The sequence below is a fragment of the Ochotona curzoniae genome, unplaced genomic scaffold (assembly GCF_017591425.1).
Source record: "Ochotona curzoniae isolate NIBS_2020 unplaced genomic scaffold, NIBS_Ocur_1.0 scaffold_3835, whole genome shotgun sequence".
Classification (NCBI taxonomy): domain Eukaryota; kingdom Metazoa; phylum Chordata; class Mammalia; order Lagomorpha; family Ochotonidae; genus Ochotona; species Ochotona curzoniae.
In genome coordinates this window covers 2,957,371-2,985,073 of record NW_024467114.1, presented here as the reverse complement: position 1 = coordinate 2,985,073, position 27,703 = coordinate 2,957,371, and the positions used below count along the sequence as shown (strand labels likewise).

At 58.9% G+C, this 27,703-nt stretch overlaps 2 protein-coding genes across 3 annotated transcripts; one reads left to right on the top strand and one right to left on the bottom strand.

Moving 5' to 3' along the window:
- The first annotated feature begins 12,746 nt into the window (after positions 1-12,746).
- Positions 12,747-16,401, top strand: IGFBP1 (insulin like growth factor binding protein 1). Of its 2 annotated transcripts, none has more exons than XM_040964950.1 (4): positions 12,747-13,101; positions 13,911-14,071; positions 15,437-15,565; positions 15,846-16,401. In XM_040964950.1, exons 1-4 carry the CDS (start codon positions 12,747-12,749, stop codon positions 15,975-15,977), a joined length of 777 nt encoding a protein of 258 aa, XP_040820884.1. In that variant the 3' UTR covers positions 15,978-16,401. The 2 variants fall into 2 exon arrangements, with proteins under 2 accessions (XP_040820884.1, XP_040820883.1); XM_040964949.1 differs by having other exon boundaries at positions 12,747-13,149; positions 13,908-14,071.
- Positions 16,402-21,435: 5,034 nt separating this feature from the next.
- On the bottom strand, positions 21,436-27,485 carry IGFBP3 (insulin like growth factor binding protein 3). Its single transcript, XM_040964822.1, has 5 exons — positions 26,963-27,485; positions 24,049-24,275; positions 23,817-23,936; positions 23,191-23,326; positions 21,436-22,507 (listed from the first exon to the last, which is right to left on the bottom strand). Exons 1-4 carry the CDS (start codon positions 27,369-27,371, stop codon positions 23,201-23,203), a joined length of 882 nt encoding a protein of 293 aa, XP_040820756.1. The 5' UTR covers positions 27,372-27,485; the 3' UTR covers positions 21,436-22,507; positions 23,191-23,200.
- Between the last annotated feature and the right edge of the window lie 218 nt (positions 27,486-27,703).

Sequence of the window (27,703 nt, the reverse complement as noted above, 5' to 3'; positions counted from 1 at the left end):
ATCAGAGGCACATGCTAGATGAGCTCCAAGACCTCGGTGGCATCTCTCGGGCTCAGCCAACTCACGGGGCCGGCAGTGAGCACAGTTGCCCTGAGTGTCCACCCATAGCCGCCGCCTCCCGTGCAGGGCAGTAGGGAGGCGGCCCACAGCAGCCAGAACCTGGATTTTTTTCACCTCCCACCAGCAAGCGCCACTCACCCTGGGGCCCTGGGCACTTGAAGCTCAAGTCTCAGGGGACCCTTCCCCCAAGTGGGGGTCTTGAGGAAGTCCACTGCTGCCTCCAGCACATACCGGGAGTGCCAGCACCTCCTGCCACCCGGTGCATGCCTGCCCGGCGTGGGGGTGGCCTCCGGTGTCGCCTTCATTCCTATTCAAACCGTGTATGTGCAAGCCAACAGCGCTGCGGGTCTGCATGCCGTGAGCTCCCTGATGGGTGGAGTTGAGTTTGAATTCAAAATCACGTAGCATGCACGGAGGCACAGGCCTAAGTCTGCTCTGAGCCACTTGCCACGGCAAATGCCGTGCAGCCTGCGCATTGCGTGGCCCGTGCACTTATGCACCGTCTCCCCCCTTGTGCACGGAGGAATGTGACATCACCACCCTGCGTCCGCAGTAGATTCCATCCCGACTTCAGGTCGGGTCCCCAGCCCGCTTCCGGACTTACCCGTTGACAACATTGTGTGAGCCCCTGCATCCTGGGTTTTCCCAGAGGGGCTTGTGGTCCTCGCTGGGATGGGGGTACGTCGTGGGCAAGGGGCGCACGCTGCTCTCCAAGTGACGGTCACTCCGTCTCACTGGGTAACTTCTCCTGATAGATTTGTATGATCAATACGGGTCTATTTTTATGTCAACACTGTAGAGCTCCTTCCAGTCTTTTTCAAGGTTGTTCAATTGAGACAAGTCATGGAATAATTTCTTATTTTTATTTCACAAAGTGGATGGCCTGATACGTTGTCTGTGAATGTACATTTCTTAACTGCAACTTTTGTACCGAGTGTTTGCACTAGACTTTCGGGAGTCTTATTTAACAAAAATAAAGGAAAAAATTGCTTGACTAAGTCATGTGGATCTGGGGCTTTCAGGGGCCTTGCGTCCTCTCTGTGCCTTTGGAGGGGGTTGTTATATGACAGACAAAGAGCTGGACAGCTGCTCCTGGCCCCACGCGTTGTGCCTAACAGGGGCACATTCTATCTGCTATATTATTCCCAAATGGCCATAGTGCCCAGGGCTTGGCTGAGGCCCAAACAGAGTTGGAGCTCATGCCAGGTCTCCCTGGTGGGTGCCAGGAGTTGGCAGCCTGAGGCAGGCCCCAGGATGGATGGAGCATCTCAGCTGCTGGCCGAGTGCCTGCCCCGTACCCTGAGCTGTACTCATGGCTTACCGCTGACATTCCCTTCCGGTGGCATCGCGGGTCCTGCCCAGGGTTTGGCGATGGATTCCTTCTTGTTTCTCTTGAACCTTGCGTCTCCTTGAAGAGACAGGCAGGCTTGGCTGGTCAGTCCCCTTCAGCGTTGAAGATGCCTTGTTCATGTTAGCAGGTCTGAGATGCTGTCTTGCGGTTCCCAGGGGAACCCCTGGAGCGCACGTGTGTGTGCATATGCGTATTTATGCCTGCATAGACCCAGCTCTGTTCTTGGGAGAGGAGTGGGCAGCAATGAAACGCACGTGCACTTGGAGCCTAGCAGGAATTGCCTCAGTGTCCTGGGTGTGTGAGGGTTATGAGCCGGCTGGGGCTGCGTCTGCAGTCGGATGTGTTGGGGGCCTAGTCTCTGTCCTCAAGCTATCCCCCAGGCCTTCCACGAGTCCCAGCTCAAAGCCATTTCATGAGTTGCTCACGCAGCCACCGCCAGGTCCGCCTGTGAAACTGGCCACTACACATGGAAAGCAGAGTCATTCTTCACTGGCCTCCCACCTTCAAGTCAGATCCTAGCAAAGGGTTGTTGTTTTAAGTCATTGTACAAAGAGCAAGCCTGCCACAGAAAATAATCTAAATGGCACGAGTGGCATTCTGAGAAACTGCCAAGCGGGACACGCTTGGACACTTGCGCTGCATACAACTGTTGAAGAAGGGCCGGCCAGCTCAGGACATGCCTTCCATGTCCACCTGTTCACGTGCTGACCATTTGTAAAGGATGAAGGGCTAAGGTAGGCCTCCCTGAGGTCACACCTGTGCCTGCTCAGCCCAGTAAAATCGCCTCTGGCATGGAGCCTGATGGACGGGCAGGCACAGCAACAAATCCTTGTGCCCAAGTGGGCATCGCGGTCAGCCGTCTCAGCGGGAACTCGGGTTCAACATAAGGCAGAATCCTAACGTTGACCTCCCTGTGTCCTGAGCCCATGGAGGGGCTGGGATGGGTCTCACGGGAGTCTTTGGCGCGGGGACTGGCTGGAGGCGGGAGAGGGGGCAGGGTTTTCAAGGTGGAAAGTTTGGTTGGGCCTTTGGGGGCTGGGAGGCTGGGGAGGCCAGGTGGCGAGGAACTCGGGGATTCTGGACCAGCATGGCAGTCCCCCGGCCACCCAGACCCCCAGAGGAGACAGCCTGGGCTGTGCCCACCAAGCCGTTTTGTAGGTGGGTTTCTGAGTGGCTTCTTCTCAGTCGCACTTGAGAGCCACCCTGGAGCCCAGGACTGAGGCGCACAGGGGGTCGGGGGGCGGGGGTTGCTGGTGGGGTGGCCAGTGACAGAGCCGAGTGTACAGCATCTGCTGCACAGCCCACAACATCAGAGCACTGCAGGAGGAGCTCACGGGCACTGTGTGGGCTGCTGTGCTGGGGTAGGGGGTGAGCCACTGCCATGAGACTGGCATCCTCCAGAGCATCTGTCCCAACCCTCTCACAGCCATGGGAAGGCAGGGGCACATGGCTGTATGGCTGCCAATGAGACGGTGTGATCACAGGAGCCTTCGCCACGGGACATGGGCAGCTCCTACCGTGCAGGTCCCTGAGCCATGTTCAGTGACTGCCATGTGTGACGCCGGCATGTGTGTGGAAATGGGGCCTTTATTTTAGCTGGAAAAAGTATTGTAATGGAGACTAGATGGAATAAGTGCTTAGACTTCATGGAGCTGTAGACACATAGCCAAAAATGCGTTTCTCCTGCGCATAGGTTGTTAAGTGTGATTTCTGCCAAGTACAAGGGTCTGTACACATCTCGAGGGTAGGGGAATGCTTCCTGCCACAAATGGCACAAATGAGAGCCATCCAGCTCCAAGCGGGCACTTGGGCCCGCCGCAGGGCCGCTGCCCTTTCGGCCCCCAAAGACGTCCCTGCCTCGGAGCCCAGCTGCTCCCGTCGCCTGGGCAGTCACACAGCATCCCTGTCGCCTGTCCTCATCTCACAGCGTCCTGGCTCCTGTCCCCATGACTCCAGTTCCTGCACGAGCCCAGAGAACCACGTGCTGTTATTTATGTTACTGTGCCAGGGACAACTACCTGGTCAGTTGAACAAATAAAAGGCCATTTGGGGTACAGTAAGAGATCATCTCAAACTCCCAGGAAGTCCTTGTTCACCTGACACCTCTCCGAGTGCCTGCTCCCCCTCCACCCCTGCCCCGACGCTCTCCGAACTTGAAAATCTTTGGAAAACGTCTGAGACAGGACCCACCAAGCCTTGATGAGGTCTTCCGGAACAGTTCTCACAGGAAGTTTATTTTCTCAGATTGCGTTACTGTGAACAATTTACCTCTGCTATGCAGCCATAGTTTTGCCTCGCTGCCGGCTCCTGTGACCCCAGGAGGCTCCCACCCTGCGACCCCGGAGCAGCCCTTGCAGCCCTGGTCGGGGCTCGGCGTTCACTCCACCTCCACGGTGAGCTCATGCTGGACGGCCTCCTCGATGTCCTGCAGCAGGCAGACCTCCCACTGCCTCACTCGCTCCATCTGCACACAGGAGAAGCACCCTGTCTTCCCTGAAGGCGGGCTGGGTCCTGGTGTCCCAAGCCTGTGATCCTCACCCAGGTGTGCCCACCCAGCCAGGAGACCCCTACCCAAGTCACAGCCAAGAGGCAGTCCTCCCCGATGTTGGCAGGGCTGCAGGACAGAGCACCTCCTGCTTGGTGGGGGAGGGGCGGCAGTCCCCAGCAGCATAGGTGACCAGAAGCCTTGTGGAGTGCAGGTGGGTCAGCTCTAGCCACAGGCCATGCTGCCGTCACCTTGGAGCCCAGGACCAGACAGTCTGCTGGGAAGCGGCGGGAGGAAGTCAGGGCACGGCCTAGCCTAGACTTTCCCGCCTCCCACCTGGGAGGTGGCTCCCAGGAATTCTGTAACAGAAGAGGCTGTGACAAGGAGCTGCTGCCCCTCCCCCACCACTGAGCAGGGGCAGCAGAGGCCAGGAGCAGCCGGGACCCCAGGGCGAGCTCTCTGAGGGCAATGCAGAGCACCTGAGCTCATTTGAGCAGAGCCATTTCATGTGGGGAAACCTTGACTTCAAGGCCGTGGGGGGTGGGGGCAGCCCGTGTGGCTTCTTCCCCTGCAGTGTGGTGGCACTACCTGCTGGAGCCCAGGACCACAGTGACGGCAGCCATTGGAGGCAGGTGCTGAAAACCCACGTCCAGGGCAGTGTCACTCCCCGACCATCCCGGGGACCCTGTTCCCCCCAAGGAAGCGGCTGGTAGGGCCTACCGCAGCAGCGCGTGCTGGCAGGTGGCGTCTACTCCTTTTGGCAGTGTTGGGAATCCCAGGCAGGCCGGTGTTGCCCAGCCAGCTCTTTGCTTGCGTGACTTCTGGTTGCTGCAGCTGAACCTCAGGGACTGACGTGCCTGGCTCTTCCCCTGGAGCAGAGAGACCTGAGGGGGCTCCTGAAGTCCGGCTGGATGCTCGGATGGTGGACAGCCGCCGCCTCCTCCTAGCAGTGGCCATGGGGCTGACCACTGCTGGGTGGGACTCCAGGCCCTGGGAGGTGAGCACAGGCTCCGGGGACTCGCCGAGGCAGGAGGCCCCGCCTTGGGATGGAGGGCTGTAGCCCAGGACCGGCCCTGCAGGGGTGCTGTGTGTAATGGGCTGTCTGGCAGGTGGGCTCATCTCTGGAGAAGGGCTCAGGGCTGGAACCTACAGGGTGAAGCAACAGACCAGGGAGTGAGAGAGGGCAGGGAGTCGACTGGGGCACCCCTGGGAGCAGCTGACACCCCTGAAGACAGACACGTGTGGTACCAACGTGGATCCCAGTACCAGGGGCCTCAGGGTGCTCAGAGCTGGTTACAAGGTCATCATCAGGGCGGTCAGAACGGGCCCTCACCTGGGATGGCATGGCACCTGCCCAACCTGTGTCAGGGTTTCCCCAGGTCGCCACTGCCCCTGGCTGAGACTCTGGGGAGCAGGATGGCCACCCGAACCCCACCACTGCCTTGTCTCAACAGAACACCCTTGCCCCAAACCCTGCTGAAGTGCTGGCCAGGCCTGGGGTGCACTCTCTAAGCCTTGGCCCAGGAAAGAGGACATGGAGGTAGAGTTTGCCTGGCTGGGTCATCATGTAGGGGTTCTAAGCCGAGTCTTGGAGGACCCCAGGGTGCCTGTGTGGTCAGCTCCTGCAGGAGGGTAGCCAGGGCCGAGCTGCAGTCTCGCACCGCTGTGGACCTGTGGGGTCCTCACTCTGCCTGAGGCCTGCCTTCCCCAGCACCCTTGCTCCCCAAGGTCCTGCACCCCATCTGCCTCCTGCCCAAAGCCTCTCCCCTTTACCTGTGTCCTGGGCTCCATCCTGTTTCTCGACCAGGGAGGGTGAGGGAATGGTGCTGGTGCTACAAGCCCCCAGAGTTCCAGTGCCAAGAAGTACCGGTGTGGCCCCGCCTGTGCACGCTGGGCCGAGCAGGAGCTGGCTCACCTGTGCCGAGTTTGTCCAATGAGCACGTGGATACAGGTGCGGGGCAGGTGCAGGGCAAGCTCAGCCGCCTACATGCGGAGGGCCTCCACCTGGCTGACCTGTCTAGCTGGGCCCTGCTCAGAACTGGCAGGGGGTGCTCTGCAGCGGGCCCTCAGAGGTGGGCAGGAATCAGCACCAAGCTAACCCTTCTGCCAGCCCCCGATCACTGGGGCACCTCACACCTTGACCAGAGCCAGCCGCCGCCTGGACGGCTTACTGTCAGACATAAGTCCGGTCGTCAGTGAGTTTGTGGAAAAGCTGTGTTAGCATGCCTGGCCTTTGAATATTCTTGCTGTTGAATTTCATCTTGGCTGCTTTTCTGGAGGACTCTGCTGGTGTTGGGCACCCAGCAGCTGGAGGTCAGAGAGCGGTGTTCATCCCTGCGGTGAAGGGGAAGACGAAGCCCAGGGTGTGTGTGTGGGGGCGGGGGGAGGCGTGATGTCCATCAGGACTGTCTGATTCAAGCACTCTGTACCCACCTTGCTCTCTTATTTATTTATTTATTTATTATTATTTTTTTGAGATTTATTTTTATTGGAAAGGCAGATCAGATTTACGGAGAGAAGAGACAGAAAGATCTTTCCATCCACTGGTTCATTCCTCAAGTGGCTGCAATGGGCAGAGCTGAGCCGATCTGAAGCCAGGAGCTTCTTCTGAGTTTCCCATGCAGGTGCAGAATCTCAAAGCTTTGAGATTGCTTTCCATGGCCACAAGCAGGGAGCTGGATGGGAAGTGGAGCAGCCAGGACACTGAACCGGCACTCATATAGAATCTGGGTGCATTGAAGGTAAGGATTTAGCCACTGAGCTGGGCCCCTGTTCTCTTATATTATAAAAAAGTATCCTGGCTGTTGCTCCATGGCTACTGTTGAAGAATGAGTAATGGCTTGCTTTGAAGAATATGAATACAATATTTTGCAGAATTATCTTTAGGGGCACCTGCTCAGCCCTGAAGTGCATAAGGAGTGACCCAATGTCTGTACATGCCCCCTTAGTCTTGAAGTAAAAATAGAATAATTAGTTGCTTGTGTAGAAGCTAGTGAGGTGTCTGAGTAAATAAAAAGGACAGCTTTTTCTTGAGCTGTTGTGAGAACGCAAAAAAAAAAAAAAAAAAAAAAAAGTAAGGCTGCTACTCCGCCCCCTGGGTCCCAGGGAATCCAGCCACTGGCCCTGCCTCTGTGCACAAAGGAGCTTTGGGCAGGCGGGCACAGGTGGCTGCAGAGGGCACTGCAGCGTTCAGCTCAGGTGCCCATAGACCACCCCGACAGCTTCCTTGAGGGCATGGTCGGAGCCTGAGAGGCTGATGCCTGATGCCTGGGGCTGGCGTGTAGGTCCAGAGGGCGGGGTCTCCTTGGGACCCGCCTGCTCTGTCCTGGTGGTGCAGTTGCCCAGCTGGGTGATGTGCAGAAAGTATGACTGTAGAAGGTGCTGGGAAGAGGGCTGGTCCCCCTGCTGGGGCTCTGGGAATGGAGCATTGCTGGGGTGCAAGCAGGCATTCGCAGGCAGTGAGCAGAGGACCACAGGGTTTTGCCTATGGAATGCCAGTGCCATGGCCAACCCCCTGAGGGTTATCTTCAGGGCCCAGCTGGGCACACCGCACACTGCAAGGACATTAAAGAAGTCCCTGTGGACAACCCTTAAGGGAAGCAGAGCTCTGCAGCCGATGACGTGTGTGTGTGTGTGTTTAAATGAATGCATCTTCTAGGGGCAGGATGAGGTAGCATCAGTGACATCCAGCAGGCAAACTGGGGTGGACTTTAAATTCCCTTTCATACATTTGTAAGAAGGTTGAGATGAATAAGACAGAATTCTAACAAGGGGAGCTCCCTTGGCATGGTCCATTCCAGGAGAGGCTGACAGAGCAGAGGGGAGAGGCTTGGCCACCTGCTATGACTGAAGACGGGAAGGGCGAGGCATTCTCACATGGCAGGTGCGTTACAGCACAGCTCCTGGGGCCAGGGCGAGGTAAGACAGGTACACCTGACTGTGTCCCAAGTGCTGCATGGCCTGGGACAGTGGCCTGCAGAGAGCTCAGGCCATGCCCGGTGTCCGGAGCCTGTTGGTCCTCTTGGTCATAGCCAAGAGCACTCTGCCCATGGAGATGAGGGTCAAATTTCAAGCAGAGGTGGTGTGCTTGTACTGGTGGGCCTGAGTATAGCAGGGCCAGGGGTGGTGGAAGCTCAGAGCAGAGACAGGGCCTCCCCAGGTGCACGGGACCAGGGGCTGAGAGTACTTGGCTTCAGGCTTGGGGTCGTGTCTGCCTTCCTGTGTCATGGATCCCTAGATGGCTAGGAGTGGCCCAGCCTTGGTGGTCCTGACATGCAGTAGTCTGTGTGAGGGGCACTTAGCAATGAGCTGAGGCCTGAGGGGAGATCTATGTCCATCCCGGGGTCCTGCAGGTGGCTGGGGTGTGGGCTTCCACACCGGTGACCCCGGTGGTACACAATGGTCTCCTGGGGGGTCGAGTCCCCAGGGCTCCCTCCCAAGACCAGCCTGAGGTGGAGGCCTTCGGTAGACATGGGATGCACTCGGGCCCCTGGGGACTGCCCTGCCTTCCAGAAGCACCTGTTCTGGCCCCCTCAGCCCTCAAGCCTTCTGTGCTGGAAGGCGCTCTGAATGAGTGAGAGGCCAGAAGGTGTGGGGAGCCTGGGGATCTGCATTTCCACCGAGGTTCCCAGGCAGCCTGAGGCCGGACTGTGCCTACACACACCTCCCCCGTTGACTGAGGACCCAGAGGACCAGGGGACAGCTGTAACCTGAATGTGAGTGCTCGAGGATGGCCTGGCATTAGTAGCCAGGCCTGTTAACCAGTCTCCTGGGCTCCGGCCCTGGGCACTGGCTGGGACACCTCTGACTCCCCGTGTTCAGAACCTGGCTTGTTGATGTGACAAGAGCGGAGTGACTTTCCCGCCGTGGGGAGCGTGGGTTTGGGCTGTTTTGGTTTAGTTTGCACAGCGGTGCCCTTCACCTGCCTGTGAGACGAGGCCAGCCAGGGCTTTGCCTGGGATTACATCATTGCTGTGTTGACCTGAATGTGGGCAGAGCATGTGTGTGTGTGTGTGTGTGTGTGTCCCCAGGTTAAAAACAATTTCCCCTCCACAGGGAATTGCATCGTGTTTCCCTTTGAAAGCCCGACTTTGCCCTTGGCCTCTGCGTATTGTTTTCAGAGTGGGGATTGCCCAATCTTCCGGCTGCCTGCGGGGGAATCGGGGAGGCGCTGTTCGGGCAGTTAGGAGCAGTGGGTGAGGGGGCCCTGCGAATGTCACTCCAGTGGTGTGAGTTGCGTAGCCCGTCTTACACACTTGTGCCAGCTGCTGCTGTGTCCCCACCTCGCAGGAGGGATAATTGAGGGCTTGGGCATTGGTGGGTAGGTGTGTAGTACTTGCTTTCCAGGCATTCCCAGAACCTAGACTGATACCATGTCCAAAGTGTGTTCTAAACCTGTCAGCAAGTGCCACTCTCCTGGTGACCCTGAGGCTGGCACCTTTTGGGAAGGGATCTCCTGTCCTCTGCAGACACAGGGCTCCCAGGCCAGGAGGTGAGGGCTCCCTCCTGGGCTCCTGGGTTAGCTCACTTTGCCTGGTGGACAGTGCTGGAATTCCCTGGCTGGCACTGATACCCTGAAAGCCTCACAAGTAGCACAGCCTTTCTGAACGTGCCCTGTGGCCGAGTGTAGCCGTGGCCCGAACGCCTCACAGCCCGACCTCCATGAGTGTGCCTGCAGCCCAGTGCATGCTCACGTTTTTGGCTCCACTTGGTAGCAATTGCCTGTGTGATCTGGCAAGAGGGGTCGAGCCTGGGCAGAACAGGGGTGCTGAGGAGGCCTCCGGACTTGGACAGTTGATCCTGGCCTAGGAGCACATCAGTGCTAACATCAGGTCCCAGCCCCATGCCAGGGTGCGCCCAGCTCAGGGGCTTCCCAGTCCCTTGCTATCTGGGTTTGGGGCATCTGTCATGTGCTCTGTGTCCTAGTTCTACCTCCAGCCTGGAGGGGGTAGCAAGCTGCACCCATGCACATACATGTACACACAGGGCACATGGTTGCAAACATATACACTGGGCACTTCATGATGCTAGCCAGTGCGTCCTTGCGTTTTGGGGTCAGCTAAGTCCGCTGGGGCCCTGGAAGGCTGTGCAGCTAAGAAGACTCCTGGGCGGGGGTTCTAAGGGGAGGAGGATGAGTGGAAAGGAGTGAGTGACACGGCCATCATGCATTGGGCCCTCGGTCTTTCTGGCTCTCTGCCCACCTGCCCTCCCAGGCCAGCCCTGGCAGCTGCGTTTCTGCAAGGAGCCTGGCCATGAACTGATATGCACTCTGTGTATCCCATTTATCAGCAGGCTAGCTCAGAATCAACCTGCAGTGGACCATCCACATGGGAATCATGGCTTGCCTGGGGACCCTGTGGATGACCACACTGAACTCCTCAGCACCTTCCCCACACTGGGGCTGCACAAGCTGGAGGGCCGAGCAGTGTGCTCGGCAGGGGAGGCTGTGGGAGGCTGGGGTCGCGGGGCTGAGTCTTGGAGACAAAGCCGCTGGGAGGTCTGCAAGCTACGCAGTGTGTTGGAGATACAGGGTCCCGGGAACATGGAAGCGATGATGGCTGTTTCCTGTGAACAGGGTGGGCAGGGGGAAGTTCACACAGGAAAATGAATGGGGGTGGTAGGGCCAGGGCTAGGGTCAGGGCTCTGAGTCACCAATGCAGAGGGACAGTCTGCCTGCCCACCCACCTGGGCCTGGAGGAAGGGCCCGGCTCTACCTGTGTTGGCGCACGCATGCTTGTTTGCTGTTGCTATGAGGCAAGCCATGGAAACATCGGGGACATCGATCCTGAGGAAAAGAACTTCACTACGTGCAGCGTGACCATCCACAGGGAGAGGGGAGGGCCACGCTGGGTGGGCGCTGGACAGGGGTGCGCCTGGGCCAGCTGTTCAGGCCCACAAACTAGTAGGTAGGTGCCAAGGATCTGGAAGGATTTTCTCTAGGCACACCATGAAACAGATGTCAGCTGAGGACATGGGCTGCCAGTCAAGGGCCGTGGCTCACTTGGAAATGAAACTGCTTAGGCACCTGCAGAAAAGTGTCAACTTTGACTCAACAGTTGGGGCAAGTGCTTGGTGCAGCAGTCAAATCGCCACTTGGGAAGCTGGCATCCCCTGGGGAGTTGTTGGGGACGGGTCCTGCCAGCGTCCAGCCTGGGCAGCAGTGGTGATGGCTCAGGGGCCCAGTATTGAGGTCTAGTGTCCTGGCTTCAGGCTGGCTGGCCTTGGCTGTGTGGGCACCTGCGGAGGGAGCCGACTGTTGAGATTCTCTCTGCTTCACTGCCTTTTACACACAATGAAAATAAATATTTAGAACTGAAAGGTTCCAGCTCATGGGTCAGTTCTTCAAAAGAAACTGAGGGCAAGCTTGGCCAGGCACTTCAGGCTGTGCTGAGTGCGCAGAGGGGACACCAGGCCCGGGCCACCCTGCTCACGGAGACTTTGCAGCAGGGACGAAAGCCAGAGCAGTACATCTGGTCCCTTCCCTGAGGTCCAGGAGCCAGCCAAGTGACCAGGAAGGGACAGGGTGCCATCCTGTTTGGCTGTCTTACATAGGGCATTGGGGCCACTGGGAAAATAGTGGCCTATTCCCTGGTCACCTTCTGGTCCACTGGGAAGACAAGTGGCCTGTTCCCTGGTCACCTTCTGGTCCACTGGGAAGACAAGTGGCCTGTTCCCTGGTTTTCTGCTGGTCAGACGTTGCCCTCAGGCTCCAGAGCTGATTTCTCAGGCTGCGCGGCACGCTTGCCACGGTCACACGCACAGCCCCTTATCTCTCTGCTTTACCAACACGTGAGCACGTTCTGTCCCTCCTGCCCTACCTAACCTGAACTCTGAGGTCCTGCCTGCCCCCCAGCCCTGCTCGGAGCCTTCTCTCCAGGGGCACCCCTCCTCCATCCTGCAAACTGCAGTAGTCCTCACCTGGTTGTGGCTTCGACTCCCAAACCACAGAGGTCCCTGCTGCCACTTCCAGGATCCTGGTTCTGGAGGGGTGCTGGGGCTGGTGTCTTCCAGGGGGCACAGCCTCCGCTGGCTGGTGATGGAGATGTTCATTATTTAGAGTTTTCCCCATCATAGAGGGAGGGCAGTATCTCCCTTGGGCTCACCGGTGCAGGGTCTGGGGGCAGGTGGGAGGGGTGTGTGAGTCCTGGCCACGTCCTGCTTCCTGAGCCAAAGAGATGTCCCCAGGATCCCAGGCCTGGGCTGGGTTGTGCGGCCAGAGATGGAGGAGCTGGCAGGGACCTGTGTGGCTTGGTGGTGGTGGTAGTGGTGGGGTGACTCCGGGGCAGCTCTCCTGGGAAGCGACCACTGCTGTGGCCTGCATAGCTCAGATTTTGTCTGTAAATTGGGGTCTTATTGCCCAAGACGTGGGAATTCTACTGAAGGAGGGAGCCTTGGCGTATGACTGCTGCTGGGCATGGAACCGATGGGGGCTCCTGGGTGATGCAGAGAGCAGGACCTGGGCTGGTCCCTGGGGACGCCCCGGGAGCATGTGGGGGTGAGTGGGGGGGGGGGGTGGAAGCACTGGAACAACAACAAAACCACCCCTGCTGGGCCTGCTGCTCGTCACTACAAGTGGACTTTAGCTCCAACAGGACCCTGCCATGATAGGACAGTGTGACAACAATCATTTACCGCCTCACCTGCGTTGGCCCAGGGCTCTGGGCCCACGAGAAAAACAAACTTATTTTGAACACTGAGCTCCCAGCGTATCGTGCTGCTAATCATTAACCTCCCCGAGGCGCCCTGAGTCCTTTATAAGGCACACACAGCACATAGCAGCATCAGCTCCTGCTCCTCCACTCCTGGATCAAGAGCATCCAACAACTGACAGACAGCCTTCGCTGCCCAGACATGCCTGAGACCCCTGCGGTCCGTCCCTGGCCGTTCCTGCTCCTGCTGGCCATCCAGGTTGCCAGTGCCATCAGTGCCTCCCAGCCATGGCACTGCGCGCCATGCTCTGCCGAGAAGCTTGCGCTCTGCCCACCTGTGCCTGCCTCGTGCCCCGAGGTCTCCCGGCCGGCTGGCTGTGGCTGCTGCCCCATGTGCGCCCTGCCTCTGGGTGCTGCCTGTGGTGTGGCCACTGCACGCTGTGCCCGGGGTCTGAGCTGCCGTGCCCTGCCTGGGGAACCCAGGCCGCTCCACGCACTCACTCGTGGCCAGGGCAGCTGCGTGCTGGACTCCTCTGCATCCGATGCTGAGACATCAGGTACTGTAGCCTCTGGCTCTCAGGTCCCCTTACCTGGGAGAGGGCCCTGTGAGGTCCAGGGCCTTGTCCCAAGTCCCCCGTGGGAGGAGCTCAGAGAACCTGGGCCAGCCCTTCCTGTAGGAGCAGGAGTCAGGGGAAAGTGCTGCTGGAGGGGGGGGAGTTGAAGGGGCCCGAGGCCACCCAGCTGAGTGCCGAGCTAGTGGGTACCTGCACCTGCCCAGCTGGGCCCCCTCCTGGCTGGGCCCCCTCCCAGCTGGGCCTGGGTGCCTGGGTACCTGGGTGCCTGGGATGGGAGCTCCGGGACCGTGGCTAGCGTGGGTGTACTGGGTCCTTTCCTGGACTGTGGCTGGGTTTTGTGGTGGGAAGTGGGAACAGGCAAGCACTGCCCCCTTCCCGCTCTGCGGTGGCTCCTGGCTCCCGTTGGGGTCCTCAGTCCCGTGTGTGGTTCTGATCTGATCCGGTGCCCCCTGGCCGCCAGTGGTGCCATGTCTAGGAAGCAGTGGTAGTGGGGGCTTTCTGCAGACCCACAGCGGCCCTCGAGCGGTCTGTCTTTCTTGGGCTCTGAGCACTGTTCCTGGGACCCTCACTGCCAGCTATGTGCCTGTTGCTAATGTCCCCTGCAGTGGCCAGGCCAGTTGAGGGTCCGAGGCAGCCACCATGGGTCAGTCCTGGGCCAGAGCTGCAAAGGCTTTGCCTTCCGAGACAGCAGTGGAAACTCCTCCCTGGGGGCATGGGTGAAGCCCAGTGCAGGGGACCATCCTGAGCCAGGGGTGGTACGGGGCTCACTCTGTGGTGTCTCCTCCCAGCAGCCCCTGCACCCCGGGACAGCGTGGAGATGACAGAGGAGCAGCTGGTGGAGCGCCTCCATCTCACGACCCCCTCGGGTGAGGACCAGGCCACCCCCTGGAACACCATCAGCACGTTTAGGAGCCCTGGGGCTGCCGGGGCCACCGATGGCAAGCAGTGGAAGGTGAGACCTGTGCGCAGCTGGGGCGGAAGGGGCCTGATGCCCACTCCCTGGACTTAACCACTGTGCCATCGCGCCGGGCCCCACCCCCTGGACTTAATGCTCGTCTTCCGCACACGCACACTCCACAGGCTAGCCGACCCCCCGGCTTGGCTTACTCAGTCTGTTGGACTTACATCCTGTTGTGCAGCCCTGGCAGGTCACTTGCCATCTCAGAGCTGTGCTCCTGTGTCAGCCTGCAGCCCCAGGAGTCTGCATGCTGCTGCCCCTCCCTGGGGCCACTGTGGCCCCTGCCCTTGGTGACACACGGACACCATAAATCTACTCTCTCAGACATTAAAAAATTATTTTACTTTTATCGGAAAGACAGAATTACAAAGAGAAGGACATACACACATACAAAGAGAGGAAAAGAGAGAAAGAGGGAATCTTCCATTTACTGGTTCACTCTCTAAATGGCTACAGTGGCTGAACTGGACTGATCTGAAGCCAGGAGCCTGGAGCCTCCCTCGGGTCTTCCACTTGAGTGCAGGTCCTGAAGAGTTACGGCCTTCTTTGCTGCTTTCCCAGGTCATAAGCAGGGAACTGGATCAGAAGTGCAGCAGCCAGAACTTGAATTGACACCCATAGGGGATGCTGGCGCCGCAGGTGGAACCTTAGCCTACATCCTTTCTCAGACATTTTAAAGGACAAGTCTCTGTGGCATCAAATATATTCCCTTAGCTTGCAACGGACTGTTGTCACCATCTCTAGAACCTTCTCGTCTTTCCAAGCTACAACTTTTGAATCCTTGTGGCCAGACTGGCTGGTTTTAATGCTGCCACTTGGGGGCGACAGAGAACCAAAGTTGGAGCTGCAGATATTTCCCGTGGGCCGCGCAGCCAGGCCTTCTCAGACCTCCCCGTGGAAAGCAGGGAGGAGGGTGGGGCATCGTGTGGCACTCTGCAGAGGACGCTTGCTCAGAGCCTGGCAGGCTCTGGCCAGGAGTTTCTCCTTCAGAGAGCCAGCCCTGTCCTGGGAGGATGGGTGACTCTGCTGAGCTGGGGGAAGGTGCAGTGGGAGGTCCTGGAGTCGGCCAGGCTCATGCCAGGGGCTTGGACGATGCCCAGAGAGGGCCCCAATGGTGTCCCTCCCACTTGTCATAGCCAGGACAGAGGCCGGTCACCCCCACTCTGCCGCTGGCTCAGCAAGTGCAGGACAGGCACCTTGGGGACTTGTGTGCAGGGCTGTGGCTGGCTGGGGTAGGGGAGTGGCCGTCCTGCCACAAAGCCCTGATATGCATGAATACCCCTGCCCCAGTCAGTGGTTGCTCTTCTGGGCTGTGGCCTGCTTCCTCCTGCCTTTGTCCTAACGGGGTTCCTGTTCCAGGGGCCGTGCCAGCGGGAGCTCTACAGGGTGCTGGAGCAATTAACCAAGGCGCGGCAGGAAGCAGGGGAAGAAATCTACAAGTTTTATCTGCCCAATTGCAACAAGAATGGATTTTTTCACAGCAAACAGGTGGGTGGCCTTGTGGACAGGTAGTGGTACCCTCGTCCTCCTGATTGCCCTTGTTCCGGGAGAGCCATGTCCGCCCCAGTGTGTGGCCCCTTTGTCCTCCCGTTGACTCCCCCACTTCCCTCCGTGAGGGGAGGGGGACACACGCTCTGTGATCTGATGCTGTCAGCGGGTCCCCAAGCCTGAGCACCGAGAGTCACGCCTGAGGGGCTGGCCGTTGCCTCTCCTTCCCACGCAGCCCCGACCAGGGCTGCTCCTGACCTGTGCCATCCTCTCTTGGCAGTGTGAGGCATCCCTGGACGGGGAGCCTGGGCTCTGCTGGTGCGTCTACCCGTGGAATGGAAAGAGAATCTCGGGGGTCCCGGCTGTCAGAGGGGACCCCAACTGCCCCCAGCACTTGACCGTCCAGCACTGAAGATATGGTAGCCTGGGTTCTGTCACTATGTAGGTCTGTGGTGTGTTTATCCTCTGGAACACACACTTGATAAATATATATATATATTTGCGCATGTATATATACATGGGGCAACTTTTTATACTCTACTTGGTGTATTAAGGCTGCTAGTTTATTTATTCTCTGTAAGTTTATTTTTTTCTACACAGTCACCTTGGCTGTTCTAACTTATACAAGTGTATCAGGAAGCGTCCTAGCACACGCGTGTAAATACTTGGGCTGTGGTTCCCCTGGGCTTTGAGGGTGGGAAAGCACGTGGCCAGAGTGTGAGGCCCGAGTGCCCACGTGGCATGGCGGGAGCTGGGATGCTCCGTGATCGGGCTGTGTATCTGTGTGGTCTGCAGGATGCCCACCCCTGGCCCATTTGGAATAAACACCCTGACTGTCACTGTGAACATGAAGTCCGTGTGGTCTCTTGCCCTGCCTCTCCTGCACCCCGACTCGACCTGTCCACTTCTGGCTTTGGTGGTGTTGGCCCCTGTCTTGTTGTGGGCTCCCAAGCCAGGACTGGCATCCCCTCCCGCTTGGAGCCAGCCTCTTCCTGGGGCCCCCTGCAGCCTGCCAACGGGCCTGCTGACTGAATGTTCCAGGAGGATTCTGCTCCTTTACACCCCACCCCCCTCCGCCTCCAGCCCAGCCCTCTTCCTCCTCCTCCCAGCACAGGCCAGCTCATCCCTTGTCACTCGTGTTCCCATGACTGAGCACCACCACTCACTGTCATGGTCCTTCCCCGGGGCCTCAGACCTCCAGCCTCTGCCGTCTCGGTGGTCTCAGGGCTCTGGTTGGCTCCTTCTTTCTGCAAAGCCCCACTGGTGCTTCCCTGGTGACACCCCGCTGATTGGGCCCCCGGGTGCCCTGCTCCTGCCTGCTGGTGAGACGTGTGGGCATCAGAGAGGCACATGTATCAAGCTGACACACGTCAACCACCACAACCAATGGAGACAGTCACAGCCTAAGAATGATAGGCAAGAGAGGGTGGGAGCTAAAACCAGAGGAAGTGGGAAAAAAGCAGGAGTAAAGCCACGAACAGAACATTCACAAACACACTGAATTTTAACAACATCTAACTGCACCAACTGAAAGAGGTTCTCAGAACAGGTCACACACGACGACATGTTCACAGCGCCTCTGCCTTCGCGAGTCGCACTGAAAGACTCCGCTCGGGAGGTCCGTGCCGAGCCATGCAACGGGACAAAGCAGGGTTAGCTGTCTCAGCCTCACACAGAGCGGCTGCAGGCCAAGGAAAGTGACCCCTTGAAGAGAACATCCCATGACAAAGCAAATGTCAGTGAAAACAACACACCAGCCCCAGCCCCGGGGCGCCAAGGTAAAGGCAGGCAGGAAGCAAGAACTGGTGGAGCACAGGAGGGGCCGGCTTCTGTGTCAGCCGCCAGCAGGTGCAGGGGCCTGCCAGTGGCCCGGAGCCGGTGGGCTTCCCGGCTCCCGCACCCAGCCACATTCTGCCACGTGCCCCTGGGTGTTCCCTCGCAGACTGTGTCAGGTCCACCCCACGGCCCAGCAGGGTCAGCACCAGAACCTTCGCATGTGTTTGCTCTGAGACAACACGGGACTTCCACTGAAGTCAAAGAGAGCTAGGAAATCCCAGGAGAGCTGGGGTCAGACTCTGTGCTCTTAAAGAGAACTCGTGAGACAGATGATGACAGGTTTTCAGTGAAATGAAAACTTAGTTTCCCCAATTCGTGGGTGCAGATGAGGCAGTGTTCGCTGGGGATTTGTGATGGGTGCAGGTAGTGGTAACTGGCGGGGCCGGTGTGGAATTCACACAAAGCCTGTCTGTGATGCCGGCATCCCATATGGGATGGTTTAAGTCCGACCACTCCACTTCTGATCCAGCACCCTGCTAATGGCCTGGAAAGCAGTGGAGGATGCTCTGTGTCCGTATGGGATATTGGGGTGATGCTGCTGTCTTCTCTCTGGTCCAGTCCTGGCTGCTCCCATGGATGGAAGATCTCTCTCTAACTCTGTCTTTCAAATAGGTTTTTTTTTTTTTAATGAGAAAGATCTAAAAGCAGTGATGTTAACGTCTACCCAGGAAACTACAGAATGAAGAGCAATTTTAGCCAACCTGGAAAAGAGATGGAATTAATAAAGTGCAAATCAAGGGAGTCTCGGCCATCACAGAGAGCTGATGCAACAGGCTGGTTCTTTGGAAAGATGGATAGCTTAGGAGCTAAAGTCACAGCAGACAGGACACATTTACCAACATCAGAAACGAAGGGGCCGCTGCTGGCTGCCCCACTGAGAAGTAGGGTATGGCTAACTGGTTTGTGGTGGCCTCGCAGGGCAAGGCCATGGGCTTTGGCCTCTATGAGTCCCACTTGAGGTCAGAGGATGGGAGTTCCCCCTCCTTCCCATTTCCTTGATGTCTTCACAGTGTTGAGTTTTGTAAAGTGCTTTTGCTGTTTCCGTGAAGACACAAGCCTTCCTCTTCACTTTGTGAATGTGATGGATTCTTTTAGCACTGAGTTGCCTCCCGAGTCAGGCGTGCAGGCCAGCGGCCTGAGCAGGGCTGGGGCGCCTCTTGTGCCTGCTGTGGGCTTTGCATTGCCCATGTGTCTCTGTGTGCCTTGGGGCTGCGTGTTGCCTGCTTCTGCAGGGTAACCCGGGGTATGTCCTTTCTCTTCAAACTTCCACAATGTTCATGTTGGCCAGCACGAGCGAGCGGTCTCTCTTATCCCTGCGAGGACTCCTCAGACACCAGGGGGTGGTGTCTGCTTTGTGAGAGTATTCTAGACTCCTCTCCCACCTGTCTCATTTGCAGGGTCTGCAGGCTCCTGCGTTGCTCCTGGAAGTCACCTGCTCTGAGATGTGACCCTGGGCGCTGGCGGAGCCGGGGGCCTGCGCCTTGTCCAGCAGCTCTCTAGCCTCGCAGCCCGGTGCTTGGTTCTTGGAGACAGCGCCGTGGGCCTGGCGCGGCCTCTGTGCAGCTCACGTCCTTTGCCCTTGGACCTCTTGCCTGCTGTGGATCCTAGCGTGTGTTAGTCCCTGCTTTTTTCTCATGGAGGGGTCCTGCGCTGTTTGTTCTCCAATGTCATTCCTGCTTGCCCCATTGTCCTCAAGAGAGCTATCTAGGCAGTTGTGGCAAAAAAAAAACAATTTTTTTTTCATCTGCTTGAAAGGCAGAACAGACAGCGAGAACTGCAGCTGTTGCTTTTGGTTCACTCCATAGAGGCTGTGACAGCCAGGGCTGGTGAGGCTGAAGCCAGGCGTGCATTGGCAGGCAGCTGGCATCGGGGCAGGCAATGAGCTCTGACAAGGGCCTGGGGCATCTTAGCTGCCAAGCCAGACTGCCTGAGGCCTTCGCCATCAAGCCAGCTCGTCTGGAGGAAGATTCTAGGTTCCCACTCCCTCCTCCCTCTGCGTTCAGCGTCCCTGGGGAATGGGGCACCACTGGGGAGTGGGGCGTCATTGGGGAGTGGGGCGCCACTGGGGAGTGGGGTGCCAATGGGCCCTTGTTTCTTTGTGAGCTGCTGCTTCTCCTGGAAAGTTGAACATTTTAGGATGTTGCTGTGTCCTCACTCCGAGAAGCACAGTCAGCCCACGCCCAGTGTTCCCCGGCAGCGTGGTCATCTGTGCGCTGGATTCTGGCTCCTTCTCTTGGCTGTGCCTTCGCGTTGTCCACAGCTGGGTTTCTTCTGCTTCCTTCTCAACTTCATTCTCAACCTTTCCTGCGTCTGCCCTTGGCAGCATCATCCTCTGTCCTGTGCACTTTGCGTAAATCCTTACTCTTTCAGGTTCCAGTAGTTATCACAGCTGCTATATCCCAGGTTGACCAGGTGTCTCTGCAAGGGTGGGGCAGGTGCTAGCTGTGCCTTGGCCACCAAAGGGCCCACTTCCTACTGGCCTGCGTGGTTGCCCCACTGGCTGCCTCCCAGGCACTCTGGTGCCCCACTCAGTCATCTTCTGGTCCGATACCCTGCTGTCAATGATGTTGATTTCTGGACTCCTTTGCAGCACCATCTTTGCGGATGCTGGACATCTCTGCTGCTTAGGTCTTGGGGAGAGCTGGGCTCTGCAGAAGGCAATGGCCCTTGTGTCCCAGGCACACAGTGTGACTGCCGCCCCTTGCTGTGGGCACTGCTGCTTCCCCTCTGGGATATACACGCTGGCTCCAGGGCCCCGGGCTCCCAGCCTCCTGGTTTCTGCCCTCCTACCTGGCCTCTGGCTGGCTCTGCCCCGATCTGCTTCCCTCTCATTGCTCAGCTCCCTCTCTGCTGCTCCAGCCCCTGAGGGAGCCTCAGTGAGGGGACCACATGGGATGGGTCCTTCCCCATGGCCGTCAGAGCCCATGGCCTGGAAGGCCATGGTGCACATTTGCTCACGCTGGGCTTGGCCTGGCCTGCGGGTGCAACCTGGCAGGGCATTGTGACTGGGCTTCCAGGGACACAGAACCGAGGGGTCCAGGCTGTCCTGGCTCTCTCCACCCACCCCTGCAAACACCGAGCTCCTCACCGAGCCCTGTCCTCGCCTCTCTGCTCCCCCTCTGTCCTTCCCCTGTCCATCATCTGTCTACCATCCTACACTAGGCACTCACACGTCTAGGGAGATTTGCCAGGAAGAAGCAGTCTCCCAGAGTCTCATACTGTAAGGTGCACTGTCTGCCATCTGCACGTGACCCAACCAAACCCCTGGCGCATTTCAACAGGTGTCCAGAGACCCGGAAGCTGGGAGCTGCAGGGAAGGCCTGGCACCTGGGCAGAGTGTGTGAGAGGCTGAGGCTGAGACAGGGTCTCCACACTGACCCTGGGCCCGAGTCTGGGAGGGCAGGCTGCTCTCCTCCCCTCCCCTCTGCCCAGGGGATGTCTCCTTTCACCTCCCCAGCCACCATGCCCACAGCTCTCTGACACCTGTAGAATCCTCCACTGCTCACCACACGACCCTCGGGGGACCAGGAAGTAGTCCAAATACGGTCAGACGTGAGTCTGGACTGGCTGTGAGTTCTCAGTGTGCCCTTTGTCCCTTGGCGCCCTGGAGAGCAGACGACCTGGCAGGGCCTCTGAGAGGGAGAGTCTGCAACCCTACCTGGTGACTCCCAGGACCCCCTTCCTCCTGCATGCCCACTGCCCCTTTTGGGGGAAGTACCTGGGGGTAGTGGTGGGGGGTGAGTGTTTTGCTCCTGTCCTGGGGGTAAAGCTGTACCCAGGGTCAGATGGGACCAGTGAGGAAGCAGCCCCAAAGACCAGAGTGATGGCTGGCATGGCACACCTGCCCACACACCACCTCCTGGGACTGGATGTTCCGGTTGGGCTGTGGCTGCCTGGCTCCCTCTGCTGGTGGCACGCTAGCAGGGAAGCCCGTCTGGATACACAAAGTGTACTTCTGAACACCTCGCTCTCTCCAAGTTACTTCTTTAGGGTCAGAAGACACAGGGGCAATTGAAGATGAAAGTGGGCTTCTGTTTTAATGGTAAAAACTTTATTTACTGTTTATAAATACACTGCAAGACAAACTTTTCAAAAATACATTTCCCCTCAAACACTTTATTAAAAAAATAAAGAGAAGCTAACAGGTAGGCAGAGTGTCTGGCTACTTGCTGTGTTTCCCGAGGAGCGCCACAGCCGCCCAGTGAGGGACGGGCATGCCTCCTTGGTCGCGGGCACAGCTGTGTCGTGTAGTGGAGCCTCACCTAGGGTGAACGAGCACAGAGCTGGTTATACTGGGGCTATGCTGCATACAACGCCAGCAGTTGAGTATGAAGTGCATCTTCTCTGCTTACATAGGTGAGCTACCAAGGAAAGCAAGAGTGACCCCAGCGCCATGGACGGGGCTTTCCCACGCGTGCCCAGAGTCCTCAGGGCGCTGCCAGGGTGCCGTTCCTCCTGCCTGGCTCATGACTGTTGGAGGGAAAGTGGAGCGATTGGGATGCGGCTTGGTCTACAAGGAGGTGAGCCTCAGGAGCAAGTGCTGTCCTGAGGAGCAGGTGCGTGGCGAGGGCTGTTTTCTGCAGTCATCTGGAGCGTGGCACAGGCACTGGCAGGCCAGCCTGGCTGCCACCTGCCTCTCCCACCACTGGGGCTGTGGCCAGGGCTGTAAGGAGCTGCCGGGCGGAGTTCAGAGGGGTCCTCTGGTTCTTTCAGACAGTCTCCAGGCAGCACAGCCCCTGGAAGCTCAGGGCTAAATTCCTGTGGCCTCGGGGAGGTACGTCAGAGTCTCCAGATGACTGGGGTTCAGGGCCTGCCTACTCATCCTAGGGGTGGCGCCTGGGCCTCATCTCAGCCTCTGCTCCTGCACGCATGCGTGCGAGCCAAGCTGCCAAGCGAGGCATGAAGCGCCGGGTGCTGGGGTGGGACCTGAGTGGCCCCGCTGGACTCTGGGTGAGCGACGCTGCAGGTGCTTCAAGAAGGTTGTGAACTTTGGTTTAAAAAATGAATTCACCAGGAAAGAGAAACGCACGTGGGGGCTGTTGCCAGCTGCGGATGGCTTGCTGGCGGTCTCCTGTGCAAAATCAGTGTGTCTGAGCTCCACAAGGACTAGGGGAGAAAGAAAGAGAGACGTGTGAACCCAGAGGGTGCTGTCTGCTGCTCTGTGGGCCGGGGTCTCCACTTGCACCTGCCACAGAACAAAGGGCCCCCAAACCTGCTCCCTGGTTCACGGTCAGAAAGCCACCAGAGATCTGAAGATTGGCTTCCGCCTGGCATGGTCAAAGGCCCCTAACAGTATCGTTTATGCTCACGAAATTCATCTCGCTTTGGCTTAGGAAGTTCATCTTGAAAAGATGAAAGGAAATATATTTACCCCTCTGCTAACGCCACCCCCACACTCCCTTGTTTTAAAAATGAACAGAGTCCCGAGCATATCATAGCACAAAGTTTTGCTTTTTCCATCTGAGATTTCAGCCAACTTTTAGAATGTCCATAACTACAGATGAATCAGATGCTGTTTGGAACAAAGGTGAGCATTTTGAATTCAGAAATTCAGTCTAAGAAGCGCTCCCGTGCGAGGCAGAGCCAGCAGGTGCAGGGCAGAGCCGGCTGCGCAGAGCCTTGCCTGGCTCTGAGAAGGCCTCAGTGCTGTGAGTTCACTCCTTCAGCCCGGCCTGGGACGCCCGCCATCTGCACCTGCCGGAGGTGCTTCCCTCTGGGTGGTATGGCTGCCGTTCCCCAGGGCCACACCCAGCCCCTTCCCCCTACGACTCCCTGGACGAGGGGCTTACCTGGCAGCGTCTACTGGCTCTGCATGCCCAGGCAGTGCACCTCGTCCTTGCCCTTGGAGTCATAGCCTGGCAGCGGCTGTCCGTACTTGTCCACGCACCAGCAGAAACCCCGCTTTCTACCTTTGGAAGGGCGGCACTGTGGGACAGACGGGGCAGGGATGTGAACCTGCGGCTGCGGTGACTTGTCTCCCAGGCCCTGGCAGGGTTCTTCCAGCCCAGCTTTGCCAGGAGCGACAGACCCCCCGAGACCCCTGCACACACGTGTGTGTGCTGTGTGTGTTGCTGAGGGAGTGAGGGACTGTGTGTGTGTGTGCAGGGCGACCCTCCCAGGAACACTGAGCCTGCAGGGCTCATCGGATGGGGGTGAGGACTTCGGCCCACACTGGGCACCTCATGCCGTCCAGGCCGGCCTTCCAAGTTGGTTCAGTATGGATTTGTCACAGGAATGATGGAGACAGGCTCAGTGTGAACAACAAGGGTTATGAAAGCAGGCCTGGGCTCTGGCTGTGGCCTGTACAGCAGACACTGGAGCGTGAGCACACATACAAAACCACGTTTATACACGTGCACACACATACATGTACAAACACAACATACATGAACACACGCGTGCAGATGGCCCGTACCTGCTTCTTCTTGTAAAAGCCCTTCTTGTCGCAGTTGGGGATGTGGACGCCCCGTGGGCTCAGCACGTTGATGAACTTGAGCTGGTTCAGGGTGTCCTCCATCTCTCGACGACAAGGGCCCTGTGGGACAGCAGGCAGCTCAGCAGGTGGCGGGCGGCCCCGGGCACACAGCAGGGCGCCCAGTCCCTGCTCCCCGGCCACTGGAAGGGGTGACAAGAGGAGAGGTGCTCACGTATTCAGTCTCACGCTTGGACTCGGAGGAGAAGTTCTGGGTGTCGGTGCTCTGCGACTCGTAGTCGACCTTGTAGCGCTGGCTGTCCTTGGCGTGGCCTTTCTTGATGGCGTCCAGCTTGCCGTGGAGGGGCGGGAACTTGGAGTCGGGCATCCGGTGTGTGCTGGGCAGGGTATGGCCCTCCACGGCCCCCGTGCCGCGGTCCTCCTCGGACTCACTGGCATTTCCTGGAGGTGCAAAAGGGAGACTGAGGTGCGATGCCAACAGCGGGCAAATATGCCTTCTGCAAGGTCACGGCCAGGTCCCTTGCGAAGCACAACATGTTGGGCGACAACCCCCGGCAGAGCTAACGCGCATGTGCTGTACACAGCACAACCTCAGCTGTCGGCAACTCCTGGGCAGTTCCAGTGGCCGCTTGGGCCAGCACCAAGAAGCGACACAGGGCTGAGGCTGTAGGCGTGCCAGCTGCAGGTCTGGCCCTTCCACCTTGTGCTGGGTATTGGGGTGTCACATTGCACCCCAGAATGCACTCAGCTCTTGTGCATCGACACACGTTAAAGGCAAAAGCAGTTTTCTAACAGTTCTGCCTCCTGTCTGCATTCATTCCAAAGCTGAAGAGTGGCTCAAAAAGATAGATGCCCTGTGTTTCTCTGACACGCTGCAGCCAAGGCAGAACACACTAGAATGTACAGGAAGGAAAATGTCCCTCCGGGATTGGTTGAGGTTTAGCCTGTGTTCGTAATCCTGTGGAACTCTGGTTTCCCTTGCTGAATAGTGTAGTTATTGGCTAACGAAGCTTGTGAATACAGGTTGGATTGAAACTGTCTTTGCAGAAATTGGTGAAGATTGGGAAGGGGAAATCAGGGCAGGGAGGGGAATGTGGCTGTCTTTTTGGACCTGTAGCTAGAGAACCCATCAACTCTGCTCTCCACACTAATACAAGATCCTGTCACATCCACCCCTACCCTGGCAGCCACCTGCTCCTCCTGAGCAGCCGCCTCCAAATCTGGCGGGAAATCTCCCCCAGCAGGTGGCGGTGGTGAGCCACGGAAAGCTGCAGGTGCCCGCGGTGCCCTGGAAGGAAGCGCTGCCCTGCCACCGCAGCGGTGGGGTTGGCATGGCCGAGTCCTCCAGCGTCTCCTTCTGGTTCTCCATGTCGCCGGGCCCAGCAGCCTTGGTGGCTCCTTCTCCGAATCTCGCAGGGGCACCTTGCTGGGACACGCCTCCCTGCTCACAAGATCAACTGCCAACTTGCAGCTGGGTTCTCGCTGAACTCCTTTTCAACGATGAACCTGCTGCAGCTCTGGGGTCGCCCGGGGGGAGGCAAAGGCCCGATTTGGAGGAGACATCCCGGGGCCCGTGCATCCCACCAGCCGTGGGACCCCTGTCTGTGAGTGGCTGTCACGGGATTCCTCACCCTCTCACCTCCACCCCAGCTCAGATGGCCCCCAGGTCTCCATTCTGTTCAGGGACAGAGTGCCAGGATCCAGGGGAACTGTTCCCTGACCCCCTGGGGAGACACAGAGGTGATGGCAGCCTGCCCTGAGAGGACTGCCTCAGCCGCCTGGCCCCAGGGAGTTCCCAGGGGGCTGCGTGCCTCGGTGTGCCCCCAGGCTCCCTCCCCAGGCTCCCTCATGGTGGGGGGTCTTGGAGAAGTTCCCGCTTTCTCTGCACCTTGGGCTTCTGACTCGCAGACCCCCTCCCCAAGAGCCCCACGCTAGTCTTTACACCTTCTTTGGTTAGAAACCACTTACCCCCAGCTCCGTACTATGCAAACCCTCCTCACGCCCAGTGAGGCACGGCCGGGTCTGCAAGCTTCCCGGACGCACCACAATTGTGCCCGGTGTGCAAGACTGCTCTGCCCGGGCAGCCGGTGTGTGCACCAGGCTGCAGGCATCACCCCCTCTCCCATCCAGGACTTCCTCTGGGATGGAGACAACCTCCCGGCTCCTGCCCTGCCGTGTGTGTGTGTGTGTGTGTGTGTGTGTGTGTGTGAATCAGCCCGCCAGCCCTGGACCAGCTTGTGGGCAGTCACCTAAACTGAATTGTTGGAGCTCGGGGGGCGGGGGCAATGCCTCTTGTTCACCCATTGAGGCTGACAGTGCTGGGAACTGAGGGACCAGCTACGGGGTGCCAGACACCCCCACCTTCCCCTTTGTGGGCCCCTCCTTTCTCAGTGAGGGGCGGCTCCCAACGCGCAGCCTCCCACTGAAGTCTGCGCAAAGAGGTGCACAACTCCGGATGCCGGGTACAGGTGAGGCGGCAGCAGACGTGGCCAGTGGGGTTCTGAACTACACCCTGAGCTGCTTCTAGCTGACCCGGAGAAGCCTTTTTTTTTTTTTTTTTTTTTTAACTTCAGGATTTTCAACCGCACAGACACCAAGATTCAAATCTCAAGTCCAGCCTGCAGTTGGACACACGGGGCCGCCATCTGCTTGGCAATCCAAGGGCAACGCAAATGTTCACGTTTTGAAGGCAGGAATCCCCAGCGACAGCGTGCCGAACTCCCTCCGGGCCCCAGCCTGTGCGCCCTTGCTCACTGTCGCCCAGATGTGGGTTTCCGGGTCCATGCCAGTGCCCTGCGCAAGGCTGGGGACACCTGATCTTCGCTTTGATCGCAGCCTCGGTAACTGTCACCGCACTCCTAAACTCCCAGCCCCTCCACCGAAAGCAATTTGCAAAGGATGGACACTGCCTAGCGAACAGAGCCCGCCGACGGCCGGCCGCTGGGGTCTCTGCTGGGCACCTGCTTCTCTCTCCAGACCTTAGCTTCTCCACGCCAACCATCAGGGCAAAGAAAAAAGAACGGAATTTCCCGCCCCAACACCCCCTCCCCCCCCCGCACCTCCTCTAGGTCCAGCCCCGAGCGCTGCCCGCGACAGGGCCAGGCTAGCACACCTGGCCAGTGGCTCACCTGGCGCGGACGGCGCCGGCAGCAGGTAGGGGCGCAGGCGGCCGGCGGCGCTGGCGTTGGCGCAGAACCCGCGGCCGTCCAGCAGCGCGTGCAGCGGGCGCGGCTCTCCGGGCTGCGGCTGGCAGCGGAGACCTGAGCCGCAGCGCTCGGTGTAGATGCCACACGGCTGGCCCTCTTGCAGCGCGCACGTCAGGCAGCAGCCGCAGCCCGGCTCGCGCACCAGCTCGGCGCACGCGGGCGCCGTGGGCGGAGGCGGGCACTGGGCCAGCGCCCTCTCATCGCACGGCTCGCAGCGCACCACGGGGCCCGCGCCCACCGATCCCGCGCCGGCCCGCACTGCCGGCGGCCCGCGGAGCAGCGCCAGCACGATCAACACCGCCGCCCAGAGCGCGGGGCGCGCCCTCTGCATGGCGCTTGCCTCGAGGGCTGGCTGCTGGCCGGCTGGGGTGCGCGGGGACCGGGGGACGGCACGCGGGGCGAGGCTGCGAGACCAGGGGGAGCGACGGCTGTCTCTGTGCGCTGAGTCGCCGCGCTCGTGTCTGGGCTGCCGGGGCACAGCGACCGCTATATAAGCAGGGGACTGGCCGAGGACACGCCCCGGAAGGGGGGCGGGCCGGCGCAAGCGGGGCTCCCAAGCCCGCGCCTTGCCTGGTGCCGCGTGGGCCAAGCGCGGGGGCGCGCAGCGCGCTTCCGCCCGGGCACCTGCTTCCCGCGCGCTCTCCCGGCGCTGTGTCCACAAGG